Source organism: Centruroides vittatus, unplaced genomic scaffold (genome assembly GCF_030686945.1).
Source record: "Centruroides vittatus isolate TY-2023 unplaced genomic scaffold, ASM3068694v2 contig_375, whole genome shotgun sequence".
Lineage (NCBI taxonomy): Eukaryota > Metazoa > Arthropoda > Arachnida > Scorpiones > Buthidae > Centruroides > Centruroides vittatus.
In genome coordinates this window covers 1,713,684-1,735,818 of record NW_027122197.1, presented here as the reverse complement: position 1 = coordinate 1,735,818, position 22,135 = coordinate 1,713,684, and the positions used below count along the sequence as shown (strand labels likewise).

Sequence of the window (22,135 nt, the reverse complement as noted above, 5' to 3'; positions counted from 1 at the left end):
CACGAGAGGATGGAGATCTAGGGAGGTAGTGGTGGCAGAAACAGAGACGTCCTCAAATGTACGTTGTCGACACGCCGTTTTATCAGTAACACCGAAAATCCGCAATACCTTAATAGCTCATCGGCATATCTCCATCTCACTAATATATCAGGTCAGTCCATAAGTCCATGCACATTTTTATGACCTTGAGAAAAATCTTGTTTTGCTGTTAAAAATGTCAGTCTAATGTGATAATTTTTACACTGAAGTGCTAAATATAATACTGTTCAGAATTGTAAACATTTCAGTTGTTTATTTTCTTTAAAATGGAAGTAACCAACGAATTTAAAAGACATGTTTTATACTTTTTATTTTTAATTAAGTGATGAGAATGCTACAAATGCAGCCAAAAAATAAATACTGTACATAATCAAGCTGTAATTAGTGTAAGGACTGTGCAGAAGTGGTTTGAAAGATTTAGAAACAATGATTTTAGTGTAGAGAATAAGGCTTGTACTAGAAGATGTGTTGACTTTGATAATAATGCTCTATCTGCACTAGTTGAAGCAGAACCATCTTTAACAGTTGATGAAATTGTGGAACGTTTAAATTCATCCTATGGAACTGTTCATAGACACCTACAACAAATCAGAAAAGTTTCAAAAGCTAAGAAAATGGATACCACATGAACTGTCAATAGCTAACCGACAACAACGTGTAAACATTTGCACGTCTCTTTTATCCCGTATTGCTTTAGAACCTTTTCTTGGTAGGCTGGTTACTGGAGACGAAAAATGGATCCTCTATAATAATCGTGACGAGAAAAAGACAATGGATGGATCGCGACAAGCAGCCAAAACAGACTGCAAAAGGTGGGTTGCATCCAAAAAAAATTATTTTGTCTGTTTGATGGGATATGTCAGGTGTAATTCACTTTGAGCTGTTAGAACCTAATCAAATAATTAAAGCTCAAATGTATTGTGAGCAATTAGAGCATTTAAATGAAAAATTGAAAAAAAATCAACAGTCGTTAGTGAACAGAAAGCAGGTTCTCTTGCAGCATAACACACGCTGCAAAAATAACTGTACAGAAACTTGAAAGCTACAACTGGGAAATTTTACCTCATCCACCATATTCGCCAGATATTGCTCCCAGTGATTATCAACTTTTCCCAGTTTGCAGAATTTTTTAAAAGGGAAAAATTTTGAGGATGAGAACAATGTAAAAAAAGGCTATTTCTGAATATTTTGATACAAAACCGAAATCATTTTACGAAGACGGGATTAAATAGCTACCATCAAGATGGCAAGAAATTGTACAAAATAATGGTGAAACATTATAGACTGAAATAAAATTTAATTAAAATTTTTTGCTGCTTTTTTTGTAGATAAAAATACGCATGAACTTATGGACTGACCCAATACATGTTGATGATTTTATATTAATCATGCGATGTTATCAATGTTGTGGATTCAACCACCTTGTGCGTGACTGCAGAGAAGAACAAAAATGCAGTCGTTGCTCTAAGGGCCACCGATGTAAGGATTGTCAATTACTGAACACAATACCATTTTGCATAAATTGCAAAAAAGCTAATAGAAACCTACCGCCAGATAGAAAAAGATCAACAAATCACAACGCACTCAGCAGCCAATGTTTGATATTAGCAAAGTTGAAGATTCAAACGATTGACAAAACTGACTATGGATTGTAATCAAACTCTAAATAACACTCCGACTAACACAAATCATAATAGGCAAGATAAAGACCATCGCAGCAATTCTGATGTAGGTCTTGATATTTTATATATTAACGCACAAAGAGGGGAAGCTTCAAGCTCTTTAATGATGTATAAAGCTAACGAACTTAAAGCTTATTTGATTTTAATTCAAGAGCCATATACAGTAAAAAAATAAATAAAATAAATAGTGAGGCTTGGAAATTGGCAAATCCTTTATAAAAACAATGGCAGTACTCCAAAAAGCTGTATAGGGGTAAACAATAATCAGATAGTTATAGCACTGATTCCACACCTTTCTTCCGAGATAATTACAACAGCTATAATACATTACGATTCCCCTATATATGTAATAAACGCTTACATATCGCCAAATATGATCGATGAGGAAGGTGTTAATGAACTTGAACAGGTACTAAGAAAAGTGGATAGTAAAAATGTGATTGTTGCTGGCGATTTAAATGCCAAATCGGCGGTTTGGTTTAATATACAGGAGGATAACGGGGGCCGGCTGGTAATTAACTTGATGGAAGAGTTTGGTTTAGTCTCGGTTAATATAACTGACCATCCCGACTTTTTCACAACACACGCTAGAGACTGGACAGACGTTTGTCTGAGTCAACAGAACTGGCGCAAATAGTAGAGAATTGCGAAACGTTATTATGTACCTCGGCAAGTGACCATAGGTTTATTTTTACGCAAATAAAAAATATAAATATTATTAACAAGAATGCCCAGGTGAACATAAAACAGACAAATTAGGACCTCCTTACTTATTTAATGAAAATTGGATAAATCATGACTTTCCACATATTAATACGAAACAAGACATTGATATCTTTGTTGAACACGCGATTAAAGACATCCAAAATGCAGGCCGGTAAGATAATTACTGCGAACAAAAGAAAAACCCATTGGTGGACTAATTAGCTAGACAAACAAAAGAAAATAATTAACAAAACAAGGTAGCGGTATCTAAGGGCGTTAGACGAGGGAACCAAGCAAAGAATTCGTGATAAGTACAAAAAATTACTTAGGGAGTATAAAAAGAGTATAAATGCTACCAGAACGAAAGCTTGGGGAGAATTTTGCAACAAGACAAACTCCAAAGGTCCGTGGGAAATTCCATATCGACTCGTCTATAGAAATAGAAAGAAACTTAAGCTAACAGACATTGTTGATTGGAACGAAGGAACAGAAGATAGTGGAGACTGCGATATTCAACATAACATTAATAGGATCATTGATTATGATTTTCCTACTGATTCCAATTTGGATAATTGTAACTTAGATGGCCAGTCAGGTACAGAAGTAAATACTAACGAATACTATGATAATTGCAGATTACTCACATTCAAAGAGATAAGACATGTCATCTCTTCTCTAAGAAATAACAAAACGTCAGGTCTCGATAGTATAACAGCGGAACTGTTTTAAAAAAATGTTTTTGAGAAGATCCCAATCATATTTGTTTACTTATACAATGAATAACGAGGTTGAGGCCGAAGTTTTAAACGCGAAAACGTGTAGGTCGGACGTTCAGCGCCGCTTTCCTATAAGCCTACAAGTTTGACAATGGCGTTTGGAAAGTCATTGGAATCATGCTCGACATTCCAAACGCCATTGTAGAACTTCTAGGCTTACAGGAAAGCGGCGCTGAACGTCCGACGTACACGTTTTCGCGTTTAAAACTTCGGCTTCAACTTCGCTAATGTCAAAGCACGGTTACTTCCTGGTTAAATGGAAGACAACCAATATAAAGCTAATACCAAAACATGATAATCCATCTAGTCCTGGTGATTACAGGCCAATTAGCTTACTCCCTGTGATGGGAAAGATTCTTGACGGACTTATTATTAAACGGGTCAACAAATACCTATACATATCGAATATATTTGTAACAGATGATTATAACTGATTAATAATTATTTTTTTTTTATATAATTGCAGAAGGTTCTAGCTTCTTGCACGCTCATTTGGACTGCAATACTTCTCTACAACAAATTATTATAACAAAAACAATATTTTAAAAAACAATTTCATGAATTTCTAAGTTGTTGTAAGTTCAAAACTAGGGTTTCTCATTTCCCGGTCTTTTGCTTGTCCCGGGATTCCGGGAAATTCCGGGACAAAATTAATTATTTTTAAGATATACAAAATATCATGAAATCAAATGATATAATTATTTTTCATTTTTTAAAGTAATTTAATACGTTCTGTAACCTCCAAAATCATATTAATAATGCTGTGTAAGATATATATTAAAAATTACCTTTGAATTTCGTAGACATTTTCACAAATAGCAAAAATTTATTAAAGTTTGCTGGAAACAGCATACAATAACAACAAAAATGCTTTTGAACTGAGTAGAAAATTAAAAAAAAAAAGAAGATCGAACTACTACTAACTTAGAACGTAATTTTTGTTTTTTTTTCAAATAGAATATAATACAAAATATTGTAATTTTTTATAAGATTTTAAAAAGCAAAGACGGTGAATACTCCGATCACTCAATCTAATTCTTATTTCAGTAATGAAAAGTCTCGCTACCGAGAATGCCCTTTCCGATTCAATTGATGTGATTGGAATCGTGTTTAATGCATTTAAGAGAAGACAAATATTATGTGTTTTTCACCTGTATCCCGAAAGATTTCTAGTTCGTTTTTGAGACTGTAGTACTTCTTTTGTTCCCTAGTATTCTTGATTTCTCTACCTCGACTGCTTTAATAGAAACATCATAGCTCAATAATTCGGCAGTTCGTTTGTCTTTAATAATCAGATTATGAAGAAAAACTTCATACTTGCTGACTTCGTACTCGTTTGTATCCTTGCCCAATTTGCACAACTTGGCGTTACGCAGTCATTGAAGCTACTGGGCATGGTTAAAAGTTAAGACAGCGTAAGCACCCTTATTCCAGATATTACTGGTAAAGAATTTTGAGAGTCCTGCCTCAAATACGCTACGTATTGATTATTGATCATTTGTGACGTGCCATAACGAAAAAAAAATTTAAAAAAAACTAATAAGTAGGTTTAAAATTAATAAATACAAATGTATTCTGACAGTTTATGAGTTAATTATACTTTCTATTTGCAAAATTTCCTCAACCTTAACGTAAAATAAGAAAAAAGTGAATTTTTAAAAAAGTTGCGGGATTTTCCGGGATAAGAAAATTTCCCGAAATTTTCCCGGGTTAAAAAAACAATCGGGATCCCGAATTCCCGGTTGAGAAACCCTATTCAAAACTACTGTTTATTAATGTTTAATCATGACAATTAAAGTGATAAAATCCCCACAGATCAGCTGTATTTTTCACTTCCATTTCAATAAGAACATACGAAATCATTTCACATGGCTACGATGCTTACTCGAGTTTTCTGGAGGTACAACCGATCATTTTCCGGAGATATCGGCTCCTACAGGAAACTTAAGCAGGTTTATGAGTGGAGCCATCAAAGCGCAAGAAGTTTGAATAGAACCTAATGTCACAGGTAAATAAAGGAGACAATTACGAATTTTTATTTTAATCGCATGGTGAGAAAAATGTGCAGTTGAAACCACAATAAAATTTTTTAAAGAATTCTCGAAAAGCTCATTTTAATAAGAAAATGAAATTTCATATATTTAATCACGTGATTACATATTAAATGTTAGTTTCATAATAATGAATTACGACAATAAGCTGCTTTTAACAATAGTCTATTGTTGAAATTGCTAAGCTAAAATGATGCAAAGCGTACGAAAAATGCTTTTGCGAATGTTCATTGATAAGGAGAAGCGAAAGAAGTAAATATCCTCATTAATTATATTTCTTATTAACACTTATGTAATGTTCATTCGAAAATAATCGAATTTTTTGCAGGAGAGAGGATTGCGCTGGACCGGATGGTCAGCGAGACAGAGATTACCCCATTAATGTAAGTCATTGCGCTTTCTCTAGAAAAATCAAACTCATATTGAGTTAATAAAGATTTTTCAAATATTTTCTCCGATAACCTTTCAACCGTAGATGATTTTTATTATTGACTTTTCTTAGATTGACGAAAATTTGCACGGAACAAAGTGTCTCCCTGTAAACAAAGAGGGTTCGCAGTTCCGAGGCAAAATCCCATTAAAAAGAGGAAAATTTACAGAATTTTGTATGAACGTATTCAGTAAATTCTGTTGTTGTCGCCGTAATTCGGCAGAGATTTCCGATTCACATGTAAGTTCTCGTTCTTCGTATACACTTAATGCTTCACTCAGCCAAGTTTACAATTAAATGATTCTGCGATTTTAGAATTGTCAATCGGAAAATTCTCAATTCGGAGTTGACGCTTCAAAACGTAATAAAGAAATGATTAATGATTACGAATTTCAAGAAATTGGAAAGGGCACTTTTGGAACTGTTTATTTGGCTCGCTCCAAAAACTCTGACGAAAAATTGGCTTTGAAAATTGTCGAGAGGAAGCGCTTTTGTCTCGCACAGGTGTGCTTTGAGCTTTGTTTTTCATATTCTTGGTTTTATAATAATACAAAATTATTTGACAACCAAGTCCAAACAATATAAAATAATTTAATAAGCATATTCTGTCATTAGTACATAAAACGTTTATTCTCGAGATTAAAAATCATCACATCATTTATTGATGATGCTCTAAAATCGATGTTGTATAAATATTAATTACAAATGTCTACAGAATATTCTTAATTTGTATCTGGTATATATTCAAAAAATTACTTTATTTATAGAGGCGCAAAATAAATAATGAACGAAAAGCGTGGACGACCGTATCGAGCCATACCCATATCGTCTCTTTAATTTGTTACTTCAAAACAAACACGAGGTAAATTTTAACTCTGCATTTGGTTTATTAGAAATACTTTATGGTTTTATGCAGTAATAATTGTCTTCTTCAGTTTCTGTTTCGTCTCCGACTTTGTGGACGGACAGGACTTAAGTCATTATTTAGAAAATGATGGACCCTTCGAAGAAGCCCGAGTCAAAATAATCGGTGCTCAAGTGGCTTCGGCCATAATGTATATTCATAGCAGAGGTAATTTTCTAAATCTATTTGTTCGTTCGTCTTGTTAACAAATGTAAATCGTAAGATGAATTTGTTTGTGTCTTCGACAGGAATCATTCACAGAGACATCGGGTCCAATAATGTCATGCTAGACAAGTCGAAAGGAGCGCAACTGATTGATTTCGGTCTCTGCACAGTAAGTAGTGTATAATACAATATCCTAATTTTGGTAGAAGAATGTTGATTTTTCATTGACTAATTATCTTTCTGTTAGTATAAACGGAATCCGAAAGAATTTCGTGGGAGTTTCTTTTATCTTTGTCCGGAAATCCTTGAGGGAAAGCCGTATGGTAAGTTGTTCTATTTGAAATGAATCACGTCATTCAGTCAAGTCCTGTAATTACTGATAATATGCATTCATTTTAGATGCTTACTGCGATTGGTGGGCATTCGGAATTCTCTTGTACCAGATGCTAGTCGGAAAAACACCGCTGGAGATGCACTTAGAAAAAGTCCCGAATATTGAAAATATGACTTTTATGGAGATAATAAGAGGTAAGCGATGATTATTTTTAGTTTGTTAATTAACGGCAAAAAGAGAAAACGTGTGATTAACGTAACAATGTCTTTTCAGTCGCTCAAAACGTCCGAGTGCAGTATTTTTTGCATCTATCGGTTAATGCAATGGACGTAATCGACGATTTGCTGGAAAAAGTAAGATTATAATTGATGTATTTTCTGATATGGCTCATTCGTTTACATAATTCATTGTCGTTAAACCTTAAAGTACTAAATATTAGCGTGTTTTGTTGTTTTATGCGAGAAATTCATAACTTTTTCGTAGTTAATTTAATAACAAAAACACATTTTTTACATAATTTGCTGGTTATTTGTATAACTAATTGAGTTCGTTTAATCGAGAGTGGTCAATGTTTTTATGATAATTCAATTTCAGTTAGTAATCGCGAGCCGAGTAACTTATTGCAACACAAGTTTACTATAGTTTTACAAATAAAAATGAAATTAAGACAGTGTCAACTATTGCAATTAATTGTCGTTGTTTGCCATTTCAGAATCCAGACAAACGTCTTCGAGAATCGGACATCAGAAGACACACGTTCTTTCACGATGTGCCTTGGCCCTAAATAAAATGACTTGCCAATAAATTTATTATATTTAAATATATTTATTAATATTCAAAAATAATTTTTTTTCAAATAATAATTTCTTGTTTGGTTCTTACAATTATAACGAATTTATCAATATATTTAATTGCATATTTACATTTAATCGTATATTTACGTTTAATTGTATATTAATCTACTCGTTCTGAATAAAAAGTATTTTATTCAGTTGTCTTTGGTATTTTGTTTATCGTACAATATTTAACACACATTCATATTCTTTAGTGAATATTAAAAATAATTATGTAGATTTGAATGGCGAATTGTCTGAACAAGATAAAGTCTTGTATTAATAACATATCTAATTCAAAAGACGTATAGGCCTATATAAGCAATTGATATTCGTTATTCCGTTTATTTAGATATTCAATAGTAGTTCATTAATCACTTTATGTTGATGGAAAGAGAACAAACTGATTGTCTTTATAAGATATTATACATCACGTTAATGTGCTAGATGCCAACATATTTAGATTACTTACATATAAACACATCATAAATATACGAGATTTGTTATTAAATTAAATAATTGTTTCATCGAATGGCCACTAGATCTAGAGATAGTCCGAGATATATTTGAGCATCAGAATAAGTTTAAGATATTCAATTAATTTTGAAACACGAGCCATTTGACTTTCGATCCATGCAAACTTCTTCGTTTGTGACAGGGCCAATGACGAGAAGCGTACCAACGATGAGATTACTTCAAAGTCAAAATTAATTTTCAAAATAAGTGCTTTGAAGTTTTGAAATTGCTTTTGGCGAACGTGTCTAAAATACGATTAAAAGTAATTTATTTTATGAGATCAGATTCTATTCAACGTTCTTGATCAGAAATGTTTCTTCGTTTTGAGTTGACAGAAAAAACACTCTGCCAAACAGTTGGTGGCTGTAATGCAAAGGAATATCCTCATCGCTAAATCTAGCTTTTCACACAGAATGTACTGTACACGAAATTAGCAGAAATCTCGAAAAAGAAAGATCTACGGGTGTACACCCGTAGATCTTTCTTTTTCGAGATTTCTGCTAATTTCAAGTCCTGTATTTTAGTCTTCAGCATTACTGTTGCTGATCACGCGACCGCATTGATGTCATTCTCTGATTGGTCCCACTAGCTATACAATTACAGTAGACAGTCGAAAATCGGAATCAATTGGGGACTGGGATTGTTCCGATTAGTCATTTGTTCCGATTACCCATTATGTACGAAAAAATACATTAACCTGTCCGATGTTCAAATTTTCTCCGTTGCGTGTCGCTTCGTGTTGAATTTTTCTCCGTTGCGTGTCGCTTCGCGTTGAATTTTCGTCGATTTTAAGCCTAACGAAAATTTTTATAATAATAATCGAGGCTATGGTATCGTTAAAAATTATTTCTTTATTTTGTACAAACAAAATAAATATATTGAAGAATATAAAAACATGAAAATTATACTTTAGAATTAAATCTAGTATCAAAAACGTTCGATTCAGCACGACACAGTCCGACTGAAAATCGTTCCGATTACCGGCCATTTCGATTACCGGCGTTCCGATTAACGACTTACTACTGTATGTTAAATTAACCTTCTATACAATTAAGTTAAATTAACCTTCTGTACACCTATTTAGGCTGCTACTGTGGGAGCTTGATGCCTTCAAAATCGAGATCCGGAAGTTTTAGGTAGGGATCCTGCCAGCAGGCATGTATTATCGGACACACCCAGGGCCGGATTTACCAATCCATGGGCCCTGGGCACAAATTCGGTGGGAGTCCCCCCTTTAAGAGTAGGCAAATTTGATTATTTAGAAAATTTACACAAAATACTGTACTTTCAATTAGATTTGAACTAGGAAGTTGTAAATTTCATTTAAAAAAAAGGTTATTGTAAACATACATATATTTTATTGTGTAAAACTAATTATTTTAATTTAACTGAAAAATACCTATGTGAAATTTTTCTCGAAATTTTCCGATGTTTCATAGGTTTTTCCCGGGTTTGGTTTTCTCTGCCTGTTGGCCTTAGTGATTAGGCCACACTAGGCTGTCGCGGTAATAAAAAAAAATTATGTTTAAACATAATTTTTTTTAGTTTTGTGGGGGCCCTGGGCACAGGCCCCAAATGCTCTTATGTAAATCCGGCCCTGGACACACCTCTGATTTAGACTCTATAAAAGACTGAGATATGTAAGGCGCGAAGGGATGAGTTATTCCGGGCTTGTCAAGAGGATGAATACAGAATTAATTAAACCGACACATTAGTAAAAAAGAATTTTTTTTACAAAACTAAGCACTAAAGTTGTTTAAAATCGATATTAAAGACAGTCTGTCTATAACAATATGCTGGTATATGAATAGACAATGTCTATGCCCGAAAGTTAGCCTATTTCTATACTATTAAATTTGGGGGTACCTCGCCAGTGGCGTAGCGAACATAACTGGCGCCCGGGCATAAGTTGCGTCCGACACTTTATTGGCGTCCCTCTTTCCCCTCCAGAAACACATATAGTTCGTCTTGGAGACCATTTGGGCACCCCTCTGAGAGTGGTGCTTGGTGCATGATACACCCCCTTGCACCCCCCTCGCTACGCTACTGTACCTCGCAAGAGACATCCAAACTTCCGACTCATAGCATACCAGGAAAAGAGTTTTTGTCTTTTCTTCAATGACCTTTTGTTTTCTCTACCAGTCGTTTTCTTCCTTTTGCACCTTATTCTTTTCCTCCCTTATTTCTCTCTCTTTTTCCTGACTATATTCAGTGGCGGATCTACATAGGGACTAATAGGGCTTAAGCCCCGGGCCTCGAAGTGTCAAGGGCCCACAAAAATTGAATTATTATCATAAATTTGTAATACTTTTTCATTAACAATGAGCACTTATCGTATATTAAAAAAAACTCGTAGTTAATATTAATAACATAATAATAATGATAATTTATAGTATTATTTATATTAACAAAAATGGAGCTCCTTAGAGTAGCAGCACTATTGAAAAAGGGGAAAACAACGGTTATCGCCTTCGTCTTTTACTCGGAATGTCGTGGGATTAACAATAATTAATTGATAATTTTTTATTCTAATTTGTTTCTCTTAGTTATTTTTAATCGTTGTAGCTAAACATTTAGAAGGTAAGGTCCCTAAAATCGGAAAAATATGCGAAATTTCTTTACAATGTTACTTGATATAATAAACAATCCCACTGCGGATTCACACATTCACACATCTACGAGGTAAAAAAGGGGGTCTTGTCCAACAGCTAAAAATTACTTTATTAACTTTGTACTGCTGGTAATTTCTAATACGAGCACCATCACCGTATCCAACTGATCAAAATTGATGGGGTGCCAACCGTGTCCTTTTTTTCTTGTAAGCAAATTATATCAGATAATTAAGTTCATTAGGTACTCGATTATTTCAAATTTGAAGATCTGGTTCGAATGATATTCGCCCATATTTACTGAAAGAGATGTAACATTCATATATTATTACACTTTTAAAATTTGATACTAGATGGCGACACGTTTAAAAATTCTAAACAAAGAAATTAATTATTCCATTTCACAAACGTATCGCCATCTAGTATCAAATTTTTTAAATAATGTGTTTATGATAGTTTCAATGTAAATTATATATAATTTAATAACAATTTCAATTTATAATATTAAGATTTTATACATAAATAAATTTATTTATTTAAATTAAGGGACAAGGAGGACACGTTGAGAGCTCGTGATTTAGAAAACACATTCTTTGTGAGATTAATTTGGCCCGAAACCACTAAACACTGGTCGTGTGTTCGCAGGTCTAATAGGGAATTTTCCGTAGATTACAGGCAAAAATCAGTATATCTACCGAAAAATCGGTAGCACTAGAGACCATGCCTGTAAATTCAAATTATCTACATTTATCACCGTTCTGTAATTTTATACCAGCGACAATTTTAGATATATTTTAATTAAGTTAAGAAATAATATAATTATACAAGGTTTAATCATTATCTATCCATAAAAAATGATAATAAAGTAAAAATTGATGACGTAGCCTATACATTTAAACATCTGTCAAGAATGTAGTCACCTGCTCTAGAAATTGTTGACAATTGACAATAACGTTAGAAATTGTTCACAGCAGATGGTTAATTACGTCAGAGAAATTTAATTGAATGAATCGAAAATCGAGGATATGTTATCAGCATTTCTCCTATATTTAAGTTCTATTAACTGCTGTAAATATTTAATTACCGAAGAACAAATTGCTTCTCGATTTATCCGAAATGTCAACGAGATCAACGAAAGGCAATGTCATTTATTTCAATTGGCATCTTGGAATTACGAAACAAATATTACAAAATATAATAAAAATAAAATGGTAAGTCCTTATTACTAAAACGTACGATTTTCTTTTCAATTTAATTAATTAATTATATAATAATATGTATATTAGGTTACTATTATTTGATTTATTGAACTCTTTCCATCACTTTTTCCATGGGCCCTTTTTTTATGCCCGTCATCAGAGAAAATGGCGTATAAAAAGGCCCTCTTAGTGTCTTCGGATTGGAAAGAATTCAAAAAATTCAGCCCTTTTAATATCTTTAAGGATTTGGCTAGCCCCAAAGACACTCATGACCCCCGAAGACACTCATCAAGGGCCACAATTTGCTAATTTAAAGCTGTAAAATTAATTAATAATTCGGGCAAATTAAAATTAAAGTTTGATTTTCTAGATAGAACAGGAAATGATAAATTCAAAAATCACTAAAGAAAACTGGAAAAAATTAATGAAATTTGACTGGAGACATTTTTCGGATCCTCAACTGAGACGTCAGTTTCGTCATTTATCGCATCTAGGAGATGAAGCATTATCTGTTACCAAATTACGCAAGGTAAAATATAATGGCCACTGATTTAATATATCCTGAAATAAGTTAATTATATATAATTTTCTTATATATAGAAAGAATCCCTCGAAGCTGACATGGTCGATATTTATAGTACAACGGTTATATGCGATTTTAAAAACAAAACTAAGTGTAACCTAGCTTTAGATCCAGGTAAAATTTTTTAAAATATTTTTTGCTATTTATGTTTGGTCAAATGGAATTAATTATATAAATATAATTAATTGGTGGCTTTCAGAATTAAGATAATTTCTAATTATTAATTTTTGTATGTAGATCTAACCAATATTTTGGCTAAATCTAACAACTATGAAGAGTTGAAACACGTCTGGAAAGAATGGAGGAATAAAGTTGGAAGAAAAATTAAACCTTTGTACTGGAAATTTGTAGATTTAAGCAATGAGGTAGCTCTACTGAATGGTAAATATTTACATTAAATAATATATAATTGTGTTTTTAATAATATTAGTTATTTAAATATAATTACGAATATTAATATTAAAAACTCCGGACGTAAAAGAGAAGAAAATTGTGTTAATAAGTGTTATGAGAATAGAAATTTACCTAAAATGGTGAGGAGAGAGATCAACAAAATAAAGTTGACGATGACAAAAAAATCCTTGAAAATAAGGAATTTGATAAAGGAGGGTTTGGTTTAATTTGATGGAATACAATAACGCAACACGTTGACAGTCTGCCAAAAGGGGCGCTTTCCAGATGGAGTTTCTACAGGAAATTTGCCCCTATTTAGGTGTTAGATACGTGAAATTAACTCGGAAAAGTCCACGTGGCCATTCAGTTGGTCAGGCACAAATCCACAACCAGCATTTTGTGGTTTTATCCAATTTTCCATCCTCTTCTCCGTGGCTTACAATAGGTAAGTCATGGTGGAAGGGATAAAAAATAGGACAACCTGAAAAAAGCTTATTTAAAAGGAATAACCTTATATATCAATAGAAATAGGATAAGCTGCTCCAAACCAATTTGGAAATATAAATTGTTGGGCCAGAGTATTTTTTATAACTCGAATTTAACAAATGTTATATTATATACATGTAAGTAGTGTTTTGTACAGGCACTCCGATTTACGAACAATTCTTTAGCGATTTTTCCTATTTAACAGGCAAAGTATAAATGCATATTCATTATATTTTCATATACCGGGTATTTACTATGAGTAGATCATTTAATTATATTATAAGCACATTTTTATGGTGGACGTTGCGTGTAAATGCATTCATAATAATGCATTGTGGAGAAATATACGTTATTAAAATATGTGTAAATAATTACTTTATATGAACGTAGTTTCTGACTAATACCACACCATTAATCACTAGTGTAGTAAATTAATTCAATTGATACTCTCCATACTTAGGACATTCTTTCTGCACGGATGATTGCAATTGACAAACGAATAAGCTTGCAACGTGAAGTAATGCATTTAATTGGATAATAACGAACAGAAAGAATGTCTGTTTGCTTTCAGCTGCTTTAATAATAATCAATATGGCATTAATCGATATTTTAATTCAATAATTATTAATTAATAATTTACCGAGAGAGAGTGCCACTCGGGAGGTGTTTTATGGGAATTGGCCCCCATTTAAGTGTTACAAACGTGAAGAAAATACAGAAAACTCCGTGTCAATCCCGTTGGCCTAGCGCGAACCCATGTTTAATGATTTTATCCATTGGACAGCTAATGAGCCTGTACAAATTTACTATTTCTTTACATTTATTTCATTTATTATTATGTAAACAGACCAATTTTCGTTCAGATTTAACGAACAATCCTCGATAATGGGCACTAATAGACATTTGTGGTATCACCTCATTAAAGTGAAATTTAATTGTAACTTATTACAGATGAGTTAAACTTCAAACACTTTCTGTTATTGTAGTAATAATCTTAAACAATTCATTATAATTAGACAGATAATTTTAGAAATGTTAATAGTCAATATTTATCACAAATTATTCATTTTAGGATTTAAAGATGCGGGAGAATTTCAGAGAGATAGATACGAAAGCCCCACATTTCTTCAAGATTTAGAAAATTTATGGAAGCAGATTCAACCCTTATATCAGCAATTACATGCTTATGTCCGGCGGAAATTGATACAAAAGTATGGAAAGGATAAAATTAAAGATGATGGCCCTATACCGGCTCATCTCTTTGGTAAGCCTATTCGTCAAATTCTATCATTTTTTCCCTCCTAATTTTTATGATCGAAATACCTTTATAATTGAACATTTTATACTTTTCAGGTAATATGTGGTCACAAGAGTGGCAAAATATTCTAAATTTGGTTATACCTTATCGAAATAAGCCGTCATTGGATGTAACACCACAAATGAAAGCTAAGGTAAAGTATGTTAAGTTAATTAAACTAAAACATGTCCATGAAAAATATTTGAATTGGCATTAAAAAATATTTTATTATTGGCCTTCCGGAAGGACTTTCTACAGGGTATTGAGGTGTTAGACGGGTGAAGAAAACCGTTGGAGAGGCACGAACCCACGTGGGGTTTTCCGAGTTTTCTTCACGTTTGTAACACCCAAATAGGGGCGAGTTTTCCGTAAAAGTTCACTCGGGAGGCCTTCCTGGGGCAGATCTCCCACATGTCGCGTTGCCGTAACCAAATAAACCAAACATTTAGTAAGGTAGTATAGTTCTCACTCCCCTGATAGTCAACTATTTTTAGAATTGGTTCAGATTATCATTTATAACTTTCTTAATGTACGTCGAAAATGAGATATTTCTTCGTTATACAGAAAATGAAACCAATACAAATTGCCAAATTGGCCGAAGAATTTTTTGTTTCGTTAGGACTTCGACCAATGACGAAAGAATTTTGGAATAATTCTCTCTTCGAGAAACCAAAAGATCGTAAGGTCGTTTGCCATGCTTCTGCTTGGGATTTATGCAATAAGAATGATTTCAGGTAAAATGTTTAAAATTTATCTTGATATCGTATCAATTTATTTAATGTTCTTACTTTAAAAATTAAGAATAAAATTGTGCATGGAACCCACAATGGAATTTCTAATTACCACTCATCACGAAATGGGACACGTACAATACTATATGCAATACGCAAAGCAGCCGCATATCTTCAGAACGGGTGCAAACCCAGGTAGATTTTTGGCATATAAGTGAATATTTTGTAAAAAAATTACTGCCAAATTTCATTTTTGTATGTTTCCCGTAGGTTTCCACGAAGCCATTGGTGACGTCATGGGTCTCTCTGTATATACTCCAAATCATCTACAGTCTATGGGATTATTGAACGATATAATTTCAGATAGAGGTAGATCTAAAGATAAAACATCGTACAATTTTTCAAAATTAATATATTTTATTGTTATTTTAGAAAGTGATATAAACTTTTTAATGGAAATGGCATTGAAGAAGGTAGCCTTTCTACCGTTTGGCTACATATTAGATAAATGGAGATGGGAAGTTTATAGCGGAGAAATACCCCTTGAAGAATGGAATAAAGGATGGTGGGAAATGAGGTATATGAATCTCAGCATTTTAAATAATGCTTAAAACTATTAGTGTGTCTGAATTTCAACAACTGACGTAAATCTTTTCGGCCATTGAAGATTTAAATATCAAGGCATATGTCCACCTGTTATGAGAACGGAAATTGACTTTGATCCCGGTGCAAAATTTCATGTTCCAGCTAATACGCCTTATATTAGGTAAGTTTACTTTTCAATTTTGCTATATTAAAGTTAATTTTTACTTTTTATGCATCAGAATCTTCAAAAAAGATGCTCATAGTGCTCTGTGAGAGAGTTGTGCTTAGCTAATAGGTTATAAGACATAAGATCAGTGGTGTAGCGTAGTGGGGGCGGCAGGGGCGGCCCGCCCCGGGTGGCACTTTTAGGGGGCAAAATTTCACAATAAATAATAACATCTTGTAAAAATTTGAACCATTTCATTTCATATTTTTGTCGCACCTACGATTCGGACCTATTGAAATGAGCACGGAATTTTTCATTACTTATACCGAAATAAGGGGAGGCGAAATTTTCCTCCGTTCCAGGTGGCTGACACCCACGCTACGCCACTGCATAAGATATAGATATAAGAAAATAGATCTTGCTATTTCTATCATACATTCTGCTCTATACAGTTTCTGCTCTGTTACAGAGCAGAAAACGATTTAACAAAATAATTCAAATTTAAGGTAACGCAACACTATGGAGGTGCCTTCAATAATACCTACAATAACACGCCATACAGCTTTCTAGAGCAATTTATAGCGTATTCTATGAAAAATGCATTTATTTCCTAGATTTTCTGTTATACTTGTACAAAATTAACATTTTCATCTTTTCTTCGTTTATCACATATTTTTTTAAGAATGCAAGAGAAGAAATATGGGTTAATGTTACCTTAGGTAGCCAAGATGGCGGCTCGTCTCTAATTCCAGCAAGGAAACAGTGGGACGCACGTTCTAACCTAACCTATTCTAATAATTTGGTTGTTAATAATTATGGTAATTTATTAGACTAGGTTAGGTTAGGTTTTTTTTTTTTTTTTTTTAACTCTTTTCGCCCTGTGGGCACTAAGAGGGCCTCTTTTCAGTAGGCCCATTATGGGTTCGGCCAGGCCCACAATGGGGCGACCGGGTGGTGAGGGACGGGGCCCGACGTATCCGAACGGACCACCCCCCGAAAAATTTCTGGGGATTATTCGACCCGTTCGGATTCGATCCCGGGTCCCCCAGAGCGGTAGGCTGCCACCTTTACCGCTCGGCCATCCGGCCGTGGTTAGGTTAGGTTAGAACGTGCGTCCCACTGTTTCCTTGCTGGAATTAGAGACGAGCCGCCATCTTGGCTACCTAAGGTAACATTAACCGAAATATGTTGTTAGTATGTCATATAATTACTGTGTAATAAGAAACTGTATAATTTAAGAATGCCAATATTTCTTAAACATTAAAACCTGTACAAAAATTTTCCAGAATTTTTATTTCTTTACTATTGTGAAATTATGTTTTTTAGATATTTTATCAGCTTTATCATCCAGTTTCAATTTCACGAAGCTCTTTGTCGTGTTTCTGGATACCAAGGCCCTTTACATAAGTGCGATATATATAACTCGAAAGAGGCCGGAAAATTAATTAGGTAAAACTTTATAAATGATTTTTTTTTAAATGGATTATTTACTGAAAATAATAATTATTATTTTTAATTTAGCGAAATGATGCAGATGGGATCATCGCGACCATGGCCGGAAGCCTTAGAAAAACTTACTGGTACTCGAAAAATGAATGCACATTCTCTTTTAGAGTACTTCAAGCCTTTATATGAATGGTTGAAAGAAACTAATAAAGAAGAAATTATAGGTTGGGAGACTATCGATCCGAATGTTTGTCCTTAACTTGCCCTACCTATTATGTTCAGTTGTGTGTTTGTTAAATAAAACTAAGATTTATCAATATGTGTTATTTATGAAATAATTACAGTATAAAAAAAACCTAGCAACGAATTGCGTAACTTTCCCGGCTTTTATGAAATTTAATTTAAAAAATAACATTTGTATTAGTAATAAAAATAAATAACTAAAATTGTATGTGGCGCTATCTGTTGTGAGATTTTGTTATAAAATTTTTATATATTTTTTAATATATAAAATAGCAAAACAGTCGTTTAAAAGTGTAACTTATAAGCATCTGCTGTACAAAGAACTGCAATGCTCCCTATAATTGTTATAACATGAAGCGAAGGAAAAAAAATTTAAAATAATTTACAAAAAATTCAAATAAACACCAGTTTTATTAACTACAGAAAGGCGGAAAGTATATATAAGACACGTGTTTTCAATTAAAACAATTGCATAATATTTCCTAAAGCTGTTTCCTGAATTACGAACTTATCAAAGTCAATTCACTCGTTAATTTTGCTGAATAAAAGTTTATCTATAGGAAAATAAAACATTTATTTCAAGGATAGATTATTATCACAACGTTCAATACAGCATCATCAACCTTTACATTTCCGGTAAAAAGACGAAAAAATAGCAGAAAAACTAACGTTTTCTGCTATTTTTTCGTCTTTTTACCGGAAATGTAAAGGTTGATGATGCTGTATTGAACATTATGTGTACCGGTACTGACAGGTGAAGATTGTATTATCACAACGTTATAAAAATAAAAACGTATAGTTGTATGCAATATCTATATTATATAAAATTATAGTAAAATCTAATTTATTAATTTAAAAAATAGATAATTAAATTAATAGAAATTTTCTATACTTTTCTTTAAAATAGAATAAATTCTACACTTAAAAAAAAATTATAATTGGCCGCTTTAAAAATAAATAATTAAAATAAATATTTAAATCCTACATTAATAATATTCTAAATATTAAAAAAATATATATATAAAGAGCGAAATGATTCAAATATTTTATTAATTATATTAATTGTTATTTTAAATCTATTAATTAACTTTACTATAAACGATTTTTAAAAATTTGTGTTCGGTGATTGGTCGATTCGAATTTAAAATTCTGTATTCGCGTATGACGTACTTCTGTAAACTTAACACGTGATAATTTTATTCTTGGTATTGATTTTCTGTTCCTTCTCCTTTGTTCGATTAGTGAATATCACGAACAAAGACAGGGATAAAGACGAAATTTTCACACTGTTTTTATTAATTATTTTAATTTTAATTTTCATAATTAAGTGTTAAAGTTAATAAAAAAATAGTAAATTAACAGCAGCGACGTCAAAAAATGTATAATAAACATGACATTATAATAAAGAATTAAATAATTAATTTCATTGTGTTTTTTTATTTATTTATAACTGTAAGATAAATTTAATAATAACGATTTAATAACATAGCGATTTCTTCGGTATCGATTGAATAAATTTATATATTAAAGGAAACAAAAACGGAAAGAATAAAAAAACGATAGCAGACGAATCGCACCCCCGACTATACCGCCGTTGTTCGGCGAAAATCGGAACTAGAAGAAACGGTATCGAAAGATGGAAGAGGAAGAAAAGATGTTATTGAAGGAAAAAGAAAAGAAAATAAGTAATCGTTATTGTTCGGTTCCTCAGTGTCGAAGCAGAAAGACGAAGGATATATCCCTTCACTTCTTTCCTCGCAACTCTGTTCTTAAATTTAAATGGGCGGAAGTGTTGAAAATTGTAAAACCCATCTCACCCTTTATGTATGTTTGCAGTTTGCATTTCAAGAAGGATGACTTCATTCTCCCAGGTAATATACATTTATTATCTTAATTACGTCACGTGTTTACGTAAGAATTTCAAGATGACGTCATAAACTATTCAATATCTTATTTTATTCTATTATTAAATTTTTAAATAAAAATAAAAAATAACTTTTTAAAAAATTTATTGTTTGTATAATTAAGATTTTATTAAATAAAATTAAGGATTTATTTATTTATTGATTTATTTACTTATAACTGAAGAAATTGACTTGTTTTTCTGTAAAAATAACCAATAAAACTGGGTGATACAAATACACAATGGCTGCTTTCGGCAGACTCGACAGCTGTGACTGAGAAAATCCGTAGCTGTTACGTAGCAACCCGGATCTTCCGACCGACGAGTGATGTTGCGTTGGAACAAAAAACCTCGTTGGTCGGTTTCGGCTAGCGTAAATGAAAGTTGCTACCAAATGTGACGTCGAAACGCCAAACGTGTTCTGAAAGAGCATTACTGTAGAGGGCATTCGGCAGAAAAATACTCAATGGCTCCGGAACTGTTGAGTCTGCTGAACGCAGCCGATCACTACCCGCCAAAACTCCAACGAAGAATGAATAATATGTGGAAGTGTACATAAGGACAAACGTTTCAGGTGATCTTAAACCACCATCTTTAGGTTAGAAAACATTTGTTCTTATGTATTAGCATAAGAACAAACGTTTTCTAACCTAAAGACGGTGGTTTAAGATCACCGAAAACATTTCTTCTTATGTATGTTCTTGTACTATTCATTCTCTGCTACATTTTTTGGTACTTAATGATGGTATATTTTTTTTTTGATGTGTCGGCAAATGCCCTACTGCTTGAGAAGGGTTTACTATACAATTGATACATATACAGGAGGTCCTTCTATTAATAACACAAAATAATTTCTTACTTTTATAGTAAGATGTTTTTCCCCTCTTACCTGACAAAAGTAGCTAAGGTTTTTATCTTTTATTAATTATATAAATGCTTAAATATTGGCTGAATTATTTTCAATTCTCTACATGGTGAGCTGGAACCTAATAATAATAGGTGTTAAAACATGAAGCAGGCCACTTTATGTAGCTGAAAACATTCATTTAGTTACATTTTTATTAAAATGTTTTGCTGGAAATGGCATGGAAGGTGGTGTTATAAAATATTTTCTTTAAAATGTTATTTAAATATTGAAATTATTTTATAATTTTTGTCTTTCCAATTACTTGAAACAACTTCAGAATAATAAGATAAAAATGCTTTGTAATAGAAGTTTATAGGGATGTTACGTAATTAATGATTTAAAATTTTATTATCGTCTAAGAATCTACGTCACTCAAATCTTCCAGCAATCTTCCCACTCTTTACAATGATGTCTCTATATATACCAGGTGATCTAGTAGTTACATAGCAGCGGTTTTTAAATAAGTTCATAATAATAATAATAATAATTAATAAATGCTTTGTTTTTGCATAAAAATTTAAAATGTTTTATGTTCTTGGCACTGCAAATGGTTGCTATGTGTAAGGACTTCTGCATCATCCAATATAAATATTAATGCAATTTAGAGACATAAAAAATTAATTATCTTAAGTTATTTATTTTTATGTTAAATACGAATTTCTTAATAATACTTAATAATTTTCCAGACTACATTAATTTCATTTTTTGATATACAGTTGAACCTGTCTATCTCAAATCTGAAGAGAACGAGAAAAAAATTTAGAGATAGACAGGTTTCAAGGTTCCTATAAAGTAAACAATAATAAGCTTGATTGGAGGTGTGGTATTTTATTAATACAATAGCAAGTACAGTACATACCTATGTTAGATATAAATAAAACATTTTCGACATACCTTAACAGGAATGGTTTCTAGTGCCTGACTTCAACTAATAAGACTCAAGCCAAACTTGTAACTGATTAGAAAAAGCAGTGTTAATTGCAGCTAAGTACTGTATTGCAAGACATGTTTCTCAACTACAGTTTATGCTATCAAAATGTAATTGCAAAGCTTTGAATTTGTAATTGACACTTCAGTCCAGTATTTGAGATAAATATGGAAAATATATTGAATTTAGACTGAAAATGCAAGGGAAAAAATAAATTTTAAGAT

At 32.4% G+C, this 22,135-nt stretch overlaps 2 protein-coding genes across 3 annotated transcripts in view; both read left to right on the top strand.

Moving 5' to 3' along the window:
* Positions 1-11,991: 11,991 nt before the first annotated feature.
* Positions 11,992-18,249, top strand: LOC136975567 (angiotensin-converting enzyme-like). Of its 2 annotated transcripts, none has more exons than XM_067270652.1 (13): positions 11,992-12,255; positions 12,614-12,772; positions 12,844-12,940; positions 13,064-13,207; positions 14,778-14,969; positions 15,059-15,156; positions 15,567-15,736; positions 15,804-15,928; positions 16,004-16,102; positions 16,166-16,310; positions 16,401-16,499; positions 17,811-17,933; positions 18,006-18,249. In XM_067270652.1, the coding sequence occupies exons 1-13, from the start codon at positions 12,070-12,072 to the stop codon at positions 18,187-18,189; spliced, it is 1,821 nt and encodes a 606-aa protein (XP_067126753.1). In that variant the 5' UTR covers positions 11,992-12,069; the 3' UTR covers positions 18,190-18,249. The 2 variants fall into 2 exon arrangements, with proteins under 2 accessions (XP_067126753.1, XP_067126754.1); XM_067270653.1 differs by having other exon boundaries at positions 11,993-12,259; positions 12,618-12,772.
* Positions 18,250-19,778: 1,529 nt separating this feature from the next.
* Positions 19,779-22,135, top strand: part of LOC136975572 (PR domain zinc finger protein 15-like) — a 59,030-nt gene continuing 56,673 nt past the window's right edge. The window contains exon 1 of the mRNA XM_067270661.1: positions 19,779-20,044. Coding sequence (XP_067126762.1) covers positions 19,810-20,044 — 235 coding nt within the window. The 5' untranslated portion in view covers positions 19,779-19,809. The remainder of the gene's footprint in view (positions 20,045-22,135) is intronic.